This window comes from Amblyomma maculatum, chromosome 2 (genome assembly GCF_055883805.1).
Source record: "Amblyomma maculatum isolate TAMU_Amacu chromosome 2, ASM5588380v1, whole genome shotgun sequence".
Classification (NCBI taxonomy): Eukaryota; Metazoa; Arthropoda; class Arachnida; order Ixodida; family Ixodidae; genus Amblyomma; species Amblyomma maculatum.
The window spans coordinates 42,658,258-42,670,864 of NC_139345.1; the positions used below are offsets into that span (position 1 = coordinate 42,658,258).

The 12,607-nt window shown below is 50.1% G+C and overlaps 2 protein-coding genes across 2 annotated transcripts in view; one reads left to right on the forward strand and one right to left on the reverse strand.

Moving 5' to 3' along the window:
• Positions 1-12,583, reverse strand: part of LOC146198523 (phosphatidylinositol phosphatase PTPRQ-like) — a 26,300-nt gene extending 13,717 nt beyond the window's left edge. Inside the window, exons 1-3 of the mRNA XM_084594021.1 lie at positions 12,280-12,583; positions 1,290-1,686; positions 695-997 (exon numbers count right to left, since the gene is read on the reverse strand). Of these exons, the coding sequence (XP_084450147.1) occupies positions 695-997; positions 1,290-1,686; positions 12,280-12,378 (799 nt within the window). The 5' untranslated portion in view covers positions 12,379-12,583. The remainder of the gene's footprint in view (positions 1-694; positions 998-1,289; positions 1,687-12,279) is intronic.
• Positions 4,661-6,666, forward strand: LOC146198524 (uncharacterized). The gene is made up of 2 exons (XM_084595871.1): positions 4,661-5,515; positions 6,571-6,666. The coding sequence occupies exons 1-2, from the start codon at positions 4,661-4,663 to the stop codon at positions 6,664-6,666; spliced, it is 951 nt and encodes a 316-aa protein (XP_084451997.1).
• Positions 12,584-12,607: the final 24 nt, after the last annotated feature.

Genomic DNA, 12,607 nt, shown 5'->3' on the forward strand with positions numbered 1-12,607 from the left:
ACTACGACGTCCTAATAGTCGAAGTCGCTTTCGGACGTTAAACCTCATAAACCAAACTATAGTTTAATCTCCTTATAGTTATATTCTTACTTCGCGCCCAGCGAACGTCTCTCCTCGTGTCCTCAAGGCGAGCTGCGTCTCTTCTCTGTGACTGCAGCTGCACCTTTTCTTACCCCATCACAAATTACGGCATAGCTGTTGCGTTGCTGACTCCGTTCGGCGCAGACATGGGCACTTATCTGCCATGCTGGGCTCCGCAACACAAGCACATACATGATTTTATGTGCCGCATACCCGGTCGCCCGATGTTAAGGTGCACATCAGTAGCTGTTGTCGCTGCGAAAAGTGCGTGTGGCTACCGCGTGTAACAACCGCTGAAAACAGCCTTCTGAAAGCGCGCTTCGCAAGAGTGCCTTTCCCAATGCAGCGATGGTCACTTCTTGAAAGAGGAGATATAGATCAGATAGGCTCCGGGTACGTGTCCCTAGCATTCTACACAGCACTGGGGAAAAGAAAGGTGGTTAGAAGAGGGTATACAGTCAGAAGGTAAAAGTGGGGACTGAAGATTATGACGTCATAGCGGTGTAGAAACTGAGGCCGTTCCACGCCTTCTTCGACATATGCCGTTGCAGATAAAGCATAACCGCGGCGGTTTTTCGTCGTTAGACGTTACACACGCTATACAAGAGCTCACCATCAGGTAGGGTTCTGAAGACAGTGGCGTTATTGGCCATGACCGAGCTGGAACCAATGGCGCTCACTTCGGCCTTGTACAGCGTGTACGGCTCCAGTGATGTGAAGGCGCACCAGGACACGTTGGACGTGACCGTGTCTATGGGTAAGTGCGTTCCCGCACGGTGCAAGGGAACCTTCCACAGCGTCACGCTGAAATGGCCGTTGTCGGGACCAGTCGTCGTCCACGTCACGTTGGCCGATTTCTGGGAGGCGTTCGCGCTGACGAACACTGCGAACTGCGGCTCACTTCTCACTGCGGCCTCTGCATGTCATATATTACAGTACCCACGATCAGGCGTACAAACCATTCCTCTAAAATCAAATAGACTGCAAGCCTAATGTGAGTTCCCGCATTGTTTAGCCAGTCTAAAACTAACAAAGCACAAAATCTGCATTTATAATAACCAAAAGCGTTACCTTTTGGTTAAAGCATAAAAAAAAGAATTCTAAAAAGGCCTAAGGCACCGCACAGGAACAGAGATCAACACTATGCTTTAGGTCAACCGTATTTCGGTAGAAGCTCAACTCTTTATATCAAGTCAGTGCCCACTAACCTGTCGTGGCTGCGTGGCAGGTAACCTCACTGCTGTTCTCTCCAGAACAGAGGTAGCGCACGCACACGGTGTAATTTGTATCGGTCGTGAGGCGGCCGATGTGGATGCCGGTGGCTCCATCGCTGACGCCGCGGCAGAACGGCGACATCCGCACAGCGTTTCCCCTCGAGCAGGCGATCTCCTTCATGCGAGTCGCCACGAGTGTGTTGATGGCGCACGCGCAAGTCCACTGGCCCTCGCGCGGCGGCTCCTCCAGGGTCACCTGCACAGCGTCCGACGATGCGCTGGCCTTGAAGATCGGCCTGTGGCCAACGCACCAGGCCGCGTCGTTGATGGACTCGGTGGCGTTTGAGAGGTCATTAGTGGAACTCTTGGCGGGTACCTCCGTGACCTTTCCCTGCGGGAATGATGATGTTACAGAAAAAATGTAAAATAGAACAATTCCCCGGAGTTTGCTTTTCTCGATCCGGAATGAGAAGGACACCTTCACGTACTGCACGATGAGGCAGCTACTCAATGTGCGCCTCGCCAGCGGAAACTCCCCTCCGACAGACCTAGACGAAGCTCTACATTCCCTTGCCTCCCCTCAGTCACCATATTAAGTCGGTCACTGGCCACGCAAGAATCACAAGAAACAAGCAGGCTCAACCATCAGCCGGCCAGCGATTTTCATAGAACCCGGGGAGTGCCCGCACTGTGGGGAAATGTCCTCGGACCTCTTCCACATGGTGTGGGCGTGCCTCTCCAACCCTGCCTTTGCACCTAACCTAAACCCCACCCGGGAAGACTGGGAGGCGACCCACTCGCCTGCTCCGACCTGAAAGCCCAAAAGGTGTTGGTCAAACGTGCAATGGCGGCAGCGGAAGCCACATGGGGTCCCGTACTAGAGACTCCACCTAGTGTTTGTGAGGGGAAGGGCACTAATCCTGACCCCAGAGCAACCTTCATGTAACTAGTTTTAATAAACGTTTTCACCACCACCACCACGCCCATGTAGACCCTCTTTCTTATCACGCCTCCGACATGGCAGCCCCACCAGAACTTGAAATTTTATCTCAACTTTCACCACACCTCTATGCAATTCTTAGCGTCACCAACAAAATCCGAACACCCTATATATTTCTCTTAATTAATATGCTTATATTTACACCTGAAGAAGTTGAACAAGCAACTATTCACGTAAGGTGATGTAGAGACTTTATCAAAAGCGTAGAGCCAGGGGGTCTGCTTTTGAGCAACTTCGTGCGGCTTGTATTGACTTTCCTGTGTTCAAAGCCTCTGGATGGCAAAAAATTTTTTTGTCCTACCCTCTACAATGGGAAGTACCTCCACGAATGCTAAATCAGAGCACCTACACGGCTCAGAAGGAGGTCCCCTGGACTCTAGAATTTTGACAAAGTCTAAGTATTCTGGGGCAAGTTTGAGTACAAAACAGTTGGTAAATGTTTGTCCTCCCTCGCAACTGACAAATTCCACCCACATCATTAACTGTAAGCACAGCCTATAATATTTGCCATTTTTCACGAGTTACACCACAACAGACTACAGCACCACTACAACAGCGCGTACTGCTACCATAAGTACTGAATCTCTTGCACTCATCAAGATCAAAATCCCGGGCCAGGGATTAGGTAATTCAGAACAGTGCAATTTACGCCGATTAGAAACCAAGTAATTTACTAATCCGCTAAACCTTCAGGCTGTCGAGCCAGGATCAAAGGAGCGCCAATAAACGCCTTAGCAGGAAACGTCGTGGGATCTAAACTTTTGACAGACCGATTCGCCAATACGGATCTCACGTTGGTAGTCAGGTTCAAATCGAGTAAAGCCCGCGGTTCGGATGTCTTCCCGTACAGTCAGCTGTAGATAGCTATTTCGATGTCAAGCGATTACGAAATCCCCTCTCTCGCCCTCCTTACATCACACACCAAACATCACACACCAATTACAACAAAAGCACTAACAGCAGCACAAATCAGTGCAACATATGTCATTATCAGCCACTGAACTTATATTAAAGGAAAGATGGCACTCGTATTCAACTATCACACTCACTGCGGTCATACACGGTATCTAGCAGACAACGCAGCGATGCACGCAGGCAAAACAGCTCAAAACACAGTACAAATTGTAAGCCGAAAGGATCTATACAGGTTTTACGGCAGGTCAACCCTTCCAACGGCCTATACTGAATATACTGGCTTATACTGAATTTATAAAAGTACCTTTTTTCTGTTCCTCATTTGTTACGGCGCTCGACTGCCGAACCCAAGGATGCAGAATCTAATCCCGACCGCGCCGGCCGTTTTTCGATGGAGGCGAGAAGTAATGCGTCCGTGTACTGTGTGATATCAGTGCATCTAAATATCCCCAGGTGGTCGAAATCCTTCCACTACGGCGTCCCTCATATAGTCCGAGTCACTTTGGGACGGTAAAGCCTCATAAGACAACCAGTCAGGTATCGCAAATGTTTCAGCAATATTGCTAGCCAACAACTGCATAATTATCGATATATCGGTATTATCGATAGTAGCGATAGTGAATTTTCCCATAGTTTTGCATCACTAAATCAAATGCGTCACTGTGTTGAATGCACACTCGGGGAGAACTCGAACAATCTGCTTCTTATTCCCGCGCGGCCTGCCGTAACTATCTTGGCGGACGCATTGGTGCTACTAGCCTTCGGATCCTTCTCGCTAACCCTCCGAAAAGAAAAAAAAAATAGTGTGATCTGGATTCCGGGACACCAGTCGATACCCGGCAATGAAGCTGCCTATCGACACGCTCGCGCGAACATTCCCCGAGCCTCCACTGTCTCGGATCACAAGTATGCCTCCCCGATCCTTACACACACAGAACTGCTTGAACACTACAGGCTGTCTCGCTGTGCCCTACCACCCTCTTCTCTCACCCTTTCTACCCAAGAGACAGCAACTTACCACCTACAAACTAATACATTTCTTTCACCGTCTCTCCTAAACCTCTGGTATGACCCTCCCTGTATTCCCCTGACTACCCCCACTGTTGTGAGCGGGTAATGCTCAACCACATGGTTTGGGTGTACCACGTTACCCCTTCTCTTTGTCTACTCCCTCACAATTGCTAACCATTGCATAGAAAATTGGGAGGCCGCCTGGGACGATCGCTAAAGCGATCGGCCCCTAAAAGGTGCTATGGCAGTAACCATTCGCACTTTCATCTACTCTCGATTACGGGGGAGGCAGTATTTTTTCATAATCACCAGTTACTATTAAAACAATCTGTCAACTTTATGTTCACAATACCTCCGGTTGAAGCGCTGAGAGTTATAAGCAAAAGTTCTGCTATTTCCTTTGCATATATTTACTGCCCTCTGACTTCTCCTATCAGCGATGCCTCTGGCTTCTCCGCCACATGTAGAGGTCGTGGGATCTGACGTTGGATCTCCACAGCGGCCGTCGCCTCAGAACCGTCACGATGACAACCGACTCGGCTCCATCTACTTCACAAAACCAACTGTCGTCGTAGCCCACCCCCGTGACCCTGGCCCATTCTGCGGTAGAGATGAGGTCGATGTCAAGGACTGGCTCTCGCTCTATGAGCATGTTAGCCAACACAACAGGTGGGACGCCACGCTGATGCTGGCCAATATCATCTGCTACCTCGCTGGCACGGCACGCGTGTGGTTCGAAACACACGAAGCAGACATTTCCTCCTGGGATGTTTGCAAACAAAAACTCCGTGACTTGTTCGGAAAGCCTGTTGGCCGTCAACTCACCGCCAATAGGGAGTTCGCCACTCGGGCCCAGACATCTACCGAGCCTTATATCATCTATATCCAAGACGTTTTGGCCCTGCGCCGAAAGGTTGATAAAGACATGGCAGAACCTGATAAGGTGGGGCATATCCTCAAAGGCATAGCCGACGATGCCTTTAATCTTCTACTCTGTCGGGACTGTTCTACGGTTGACTCCGTTCTGCAGGTCTGTCGACGTTTCGAGCAGGCCAAACACCGACGCATTGGGCATCGCTTCGACCGGCTCCCCAACAACGCCCCTAGATCCACGTGCGAGGATCTGCCTTCAAACACTGGCAACGTGACTCGCATCGTGCGTCGTGAACTGGAAGCGCTCGCTCCTGCTGCATCCAGACCACCCTTCTCGAACAGCAACCTAGCGACTATATATCTTATTCAAGCCGTCATCCGTCAAGAGGTTGCCAACTTGGGCGTCATCTGTAGCCGCACCGTGAGCACCAGAGTTCGTGCCACGTCCCTCCCATGGTCACTACGTGCCACAACACCTGCACGCCACGCTACCGATATCGCAATCCTGATGAGTGGCGCACCCCTGACGATCGGCCGATCTGTTTCACGTGCTCTCGTACTGGCCACATCTCTCGCCACTGCCGCAGCTGCTGGTCTGCACCACCTCGACATTTCACTTAGGTTGACCGCTACTTCGACTACGGCCATCGCCGTTTCTCGCCTCGTTCGCACCGAGACCACTTCGCCTCCGCCTGTGTCCAGTCGCTCTCCTTCCCTGCCAGCCCGCCGTTCCCTTTCACATCTTCCTCGCCGCAGTTCCTCATCGTCCTCCGCCGACCGCTTCGTGGGAAACCAGCGAATGCAGCTCCCGGAGCTGACGCTGCATTGGTACCCCGACCTGGAAATCCTCTACTGCCCATTTCTTCACCCTTTAACCTCCTCTCCCTGTTCGTGGATGGTGTTCCTGTCTCTGCCCTCATTGACACTGGCGCCCAAGTCTCGATCATGACTCATCCTTTTGCCGCCGCCTCAAGAAAGTACAGACCCCCCCGCTTCGCCCACCGTTCGTGTTGCCGATGGCAGTACTGCTGCCGTCACTGGGCAGTGCACTGCCCGAGTCACCCTTGCCGGTCATCACATCCCTGTTTTGTTCACCGTCCTCAACCAGTGCCCTCACAATGTGATCCTGTCTTGAGTGTTTAACGGCCCACTCTGCCTTATCGACCCTTCTTCGTTTTGACCTACCTGTCTGCTCCGAACATCCTCAATCTACACTGCGCCTTCGCTCCACCGAATTCGCTCGCCTGCCCCCTGACTCTGCTGTTTACCTATCTCTGTTCCCTTTTCCGCCTGTGCCTGGTGGTGACTATGTTGCTTGCCCTATTACCGAGTTCTTTCTCGACCGCAACGTCGTTCTTCCTCGCCTCATTGTACGCGTTACCCAGAACAGCTCCTACCTTCCTATCCTGAACTTCAGTCTGTCGCCCCAAGTTATTTCCGCAGGAATGTCCCTTGCTACTTTGTCCTGTCTCACAGACTTCACCATCCGTGCACTCACTCCTGGCCTACCTTCAAACGTCCTTCAAGCACCCGTATTCCTCACCCCAATTACCGACCCTATTTCCGCGATGATTGCCTCCGACCTCAGCCACGAGCACGCTCAGGACTTGCACAACCTCTTGTTGCCCTTCACCGACATTTTTTACTTTGCCGCCGGTTCTCTGGGCCAAACATCAGTTGTGACTCACCGCATTGACACCGGCGATGCAAGACCTGTACATCGGAGGCCTTATCGTGTGTCCCTTTCAGAGCACCAATTCATCCAGCAGGAGGTCGACAAGATGGTGGCGAACGATATCATCGAACCTTCGAACAGGCCCTGGGGATCTCCTTGTCGTGCTCGTTAGAAAGAAAGACAACAGTTAGCGCTTTTGCGTCGGCTATCGACATCTGAACAAGATTGCAAGGAACGATGTTTACCCGCTTCCGCCAATAGACGATGCCTTGGATTGTTTACATGGAGCCCGCTACTTTTCCTTCATCGACCTTTGTAGCGGCTACTGGCAAATCTCTGTTGACGAAAAAGACCGCGAGAAGACAGCTTTCGTCACACCCGATGGCCTTGGCCGCTGGGTACTGCGCATTCAGGAGTATACCTTTTCCGTTATACACAAATCCGGTCGGCTCCACCAGGATACAGACTGTATGTCTCGTTATCCCGTCGATCCCCCTTCCCCTACGGACAATGAGTCGGACTCCTGTGTTTTCTCTATATCCGACTTGTGGCTATGCAAATACTGCCGACGAACCGCGCTTGGTCTCAACCCTCAGTTCTCCCATCGACCGCCTGCGCACAGACAGCCGTGACTCTTTCCTCGCCCAGTTCTTCGTTCATGGGAACACGCTGTACCGCCGCAACATGCAACCTGACGGCGCTGAGCACTTGCTGGTCGTTCCCCAACACCTACGTACGATCTGCCGTTCTCGAACAAAAGCATGACGCCCCTACAGCTGGTCATCTTGGCCTCTCACGCACATACAACCGCGTGCGCCGGCGTTTCGCTCCGTCCAACGTTATGTAGAGGGGCTTTAACGTTATGTAGCCGCTTGCGACCTCTGTCAACGCCGGAAGAAACCCCCTGTTCTTGCTCCTGCATGGACACCTGCAGCCGATTGCTATCCCGACTGAGCCGTTTTCTCGTGTTGGCCTTGACCTCCCAGGGCCCTTCCCAGAGTCCTCGTCGGGAAACGAATGGATCGCTGTGGCCACCGATTATGCCACGCGGTACGTGATCACTCGCGCCATTCCAACTAACTGCGCCATTGACGTTGCTGACTTCCTTTTTGCACGATGTCATACTTCACCATGGTGCTCCCCGTCAACTACTTACCGACCGTGGCCGCTGTTTCCTTTCCCGAGTTGTTGACGAAATACCTCGTTCTTGCTCTGTTCGACACACGTTCACCACGGCGTATCCCCCTCAGACGAACGGCTTTAGGGAACGTCTTGACCGCACGCTCACCGACATGCTCGCCATGTATGTATCCGACGGTAACCGCGATTGGGACAAGTTAATCTGCCATTTGTCACTTTGCATATAACTCTTCGCGCCATGACACTGCTGGGTACCCTTCATTCTATCTTCTCTTTGGAAGAGACCCCTTACTGCCCTTCGACACTTTGCTTCCCGCCGCTGGCCCCGTCACAACTTATGCCCGCGATACCATCGCCCGAGCCGATGCTGCTCGCCAGATTACTCGTCTCGTCACAAGCTCTCCATCACTCAGGAAGCTTAAAAACGCCACTACGACGCTCACCACCGTGACTTTCACTACCCTCCCAGATCTCTGGTGTTGTTCTGGCTTCCGTGCCGTCGTGTGGGGTTGTGTGAAAAACTTCTGCAGCAATACACAGGTCCTTATCGTGTACTACGCTCAGTGACCGAGGTCACCTATGAGATTGCACCGCTCCGCCCAAAGTCACCGTCCGCTACACCCACTTCCGAAATCGTACATGTGGTCCGCCTCAAGCCGTATCATTCCCCCTCCACACCGCTCACCTACGCGTTGCCTTTTGCCGAGGGGGATAGTGTTAGCGGGAAACGCGTGACCGAAGTGGTGTGCTCACAGACAACAATGACGACCGAGAAACACGTGGACTACGAAGTGGTCTAAAAGACGACGACGCTGAGAAAGTGGATGCTGCAAGGCTCGTGAAGTCTTTGCGCCGAGGTCCGCCCATCGCAGCGCAAATTACATTAGATACATCCCCGTAACAATATCAACCATTGTGATAGGAGCCGGTTGCGCCTATCACAATCCTATCACACACACACACACACACACACACACACACACACACACACACACACACACACACACACACACACACACACACACACACACACACACACACACACACACACACACACACACACACACACACACACACACACACACACACACACACACACACACACACACACATTTTTCGGCGTACTACCGTACATTGACCTTGTTCAAATATACACTGAATAAATCGCATGTACGGAAAATCATCTCGGTTGAGAAAAGCTCCTATATTTATAAGCACGGCTGCTCGTATGCACTCCTGGAATTGCAAATAAACGCGCCATGTTAACTCGGAAGCAGATAACTCACAGGAGGTCAAAACAAAATGACACAAAGACAGCCACACAGCGCAAGTAAAAAGTATTATTAGCTGGAGTTTTAATGCACAGAATATGCGAGCGGGCACTTCAAGCCAAGAACGGATATAGAATGACTAATTGCGAAACTTAGTCCTCGCGAGATATGCGTAGTCATTCTGTGAGGAGACTAAGTGCAGATGGTGTTTGCTACGAAGTTAATAATGGCTGCTCTTTTAGCATCTAAGTACTTGTAGCTTGCACAGGAACCTTGAACACTGGTATGCAGCTTTCGAAGACTGTTGAGAAGTTGTTCAACAACCACTGCAAGAAGACATTTTACTCAAACCAGACGGGACCTGTAGAAAGAAACGGTGCGCTTGTCTATATTGTTATCCTAAGTTGTGTCCACTCTTGGTCAAAAATTTTCCTTGTGGTGATAGATTTAACTTTACAATACCCTGCATGTCCTACAGAAACTGCCTTCGATCTCCACCAGGGCTGCACACAGGTCATAGAGAATGTACATGTACTTACTTCCTAGCGTAATACAGCTTCATTATGTGGGGCAAATGTTTTGTTAGCTTATCTCACGGACAGAAAGAAGTCTGATACAAGCCATTAGAGTATCTTGACTGTGTTGAGCGCCCGAGTGTTTTGGTGCACGCGTCTCGTTTCTACTATCTTCACCTTCACTTGGAATACTTTTCCTTTTGAGGAACTAATGATCGTAATTTTTCGTACCGCTACTCCCCAGATGATTATCTCCTGTCGCCCTTTCAGTCCTTGAATTTCAACTCAGGCCGTAGGGCAAATTACAGGAGAATCGAGTGGAAAAAAGTAAAGGCTGCCAGCACAAGCAGCGGTCACTTGCAAGTTGTACACCGCTGGAAGCATAAATGTGTATGAAAAACACACACACACATGTGATTTGCATAGCAATAATTGAGATACTAATAGACCAATACATTGTGGACGCCCTGCGCGCTGCCATATTGTTCGCTGGACTGTCGTGTGCATCCCGCGCTAGCACTGTAGAAGCTGCAGTGAAACCGGTTTCCGACAGCCCAGAGAGGAGGAATTTCGGCGACACCCTCGCCCGACGCAAAGTTCTATGTATATAGAACGCGATTCACAGCATTCGCTACTTTACAAAGACTGTGTCAGTGCGGCCGGTTTTCTGTACACGGTGTGCGCCAAAAAGGACTTCATCCAGCATTTTCTCGGCAGCATTTGCATAGCCCCATAAGATTTTGCATTAATCGGTCACTATGTCGTAACTACTTCCACTACATCTACATCTATATGCAGTCCATATAAAAGGTATCTCTACCTCATTTCTCCTATTCCTCCTCCTTCTTAACTATACTGTCATGAGCATCTTTGCTCTCCCTTTACCTCTTTCTCGCTTGACATGAGTTTTTCGCATCGTTACCTTCTCAAAGGTCCCGATCATTGTGAGCGAGTCTGGGCATGTCAAGAATTTCCAGCATACACCATGAAGCGCAAGTGACACGTTCGCCAAGCGTTCGAGTGGAAGAACGAAATTATGGGATCCGCGACTGATAAGATAGCGGAGGAATATGCCCGGAAGGAGTGCGTGAATATATGGTTTCGCTCCCTTGAGAATGAACAATTTATACCAGTTTCGTTTCTTTTCCTTATCCAACGTGTTCACGGTTTTACTATTAGCTCGTGCCTTAAAATTTATTTCGATTAAATTCTAAATGACAGCATATAATGTTGGCCTTAGCCTATTGTTCTACTTTGACACGTGGCATTTTCTGATAAGGTTGTCCGGCTCCTCGCGGTTCGTAGAACCCCGCTGCGTTCAGGTTTAGCTGAGATGTTAGCAGTTAAAAAGAAGTGAAGCAGAAATGACAGCATTTCATACCAAAATGCGTGTTAAGCCTAAACGGCGAGCAAGGTTGTTATCTTTTGCGGCCTTTGTACGGTGGACATGCATTTCCTTTTTGGACCTGCCTGTGGCGCTGAGTGGGCGGACCATATGTCAAAGCTGACAATGAAGATAAGTTTAGCGAAGAGAACAGAGAAACACTGGGCACAGCGAACGGCCGCATAAAATAAAGGCAATGTGTATCAGCAGCCAAGGCTTGCTGCAACAAATAGACAAGGTTGCTGCGTGCTGTTTTGGCGCGTGATTTTCGGCCCGTGTTCGCAAAATATATCTACATAAACGGTTTTTGAGCAATCTCCCTTGGACTTCCCATGCAACTGTCGGTGCTTTGATGATAGTTCCGATTGAGAAATTTCCGCTTGTGTCAAACCTTCTGAGGTCTCTTTTATAATGGCAAAGGGGGCAGCAGAGATGTTAGACTTCTCTGGAAAATAAGCGACATCGACATTCCAGTGATTAAAACGAATGCGTAGTTTCATCAATATGTTGCTCATCGTGGGTGTTTGAGCACCTGTTTTGATCATTTCATTCAAAGAAAAAGCATTTCCCACGTGTCACACTCGTGCTTATTGAATCCGAAGTGGGAATAAGAACGCCACAGCCACCTTATCGCGGCCGGCGATAGCTTATCGCATACCGCAATGGGTATGACATATATCATGCACATGCATAGTGAGTTTTTCTGGAACATCTCTCATGGACGATAATACAATTGCCGCATAGAGGCGAAGTGAAGATGAAGTTTTTCCTTGACAGGCCAAATGCGGCCGCCATGCACAAAGTAACTATATCCACCACGGATATACTCCTACGAAAGCCGGAAGCGTACCTAAATAACTTATCCCCGATCCCCCGTGCTGATACTGTTGCCCAAATGAAAACCATACACGCATGCTCAAGATGCAAGGACTACATTTTAAGTATACTCACACAAGTATCAAGCGTTTAGTTGGTACGCTAGCCCGTCTGCTTTCGTTATACGCAAGCAGGCATTGTTGAGCGTTAACGAAGGGTAAAAAATTATACCGCTAGTTTTATGGCCTGCAGGAAGAATTGGTGAACTCTTGATTTTCCGTTAAAAGCAGTACGGCAGACATTGTTGGCCTTAACACATCTCGAGGTTAAGACCGAGATTGCAGTGTGTATCAGTCGCTTGCAAACGCGCGCTACTGCACTCACCTGCTGCACGTTCGGCGAGTCGGGCGAAGTGCAGGCGGCAATCGCAAAACACACAGCAGCACAAAGGAAACTTTTCGTCCATGCCACACTGGCAGTCATCTCGTTTCCGAGAGGAGGCTTATTAATTACTGTGTACAATCAACAACTGTTCAAGCCCAGAAGAACGTGTTAAATTTTTGCAGCTACTACGGCTCCAGCTGACGACACTACGCCGTTTGTCATCCGCCCATCGGCCAGTGCCGGACTCGGCCCCGGATACGTTATCTTTTCTGCGCCTGTTATCGCGGCGCCCCAGAGTTGTGTCTGAAGCAAGCAGCGTGTTTTGGAG

Excerpts from the sequence above, each read along its gene's own strand:
- LOC146198524 (XM_084595871.1), top strand. The coding sequence starts at position 4,661 with ATGCCTCTGGCTTCTCCGCCACATGTAGAGGTCGTGGGATCTGACGTT. Across the intron at positions 5,516-6,570 it reads GCGTCATCTGTAGCCGCACC|ACTTCACCATCCGTGCACTC; the intron begins GTGAGCACCAGA and ends CCTGTCTCACAG.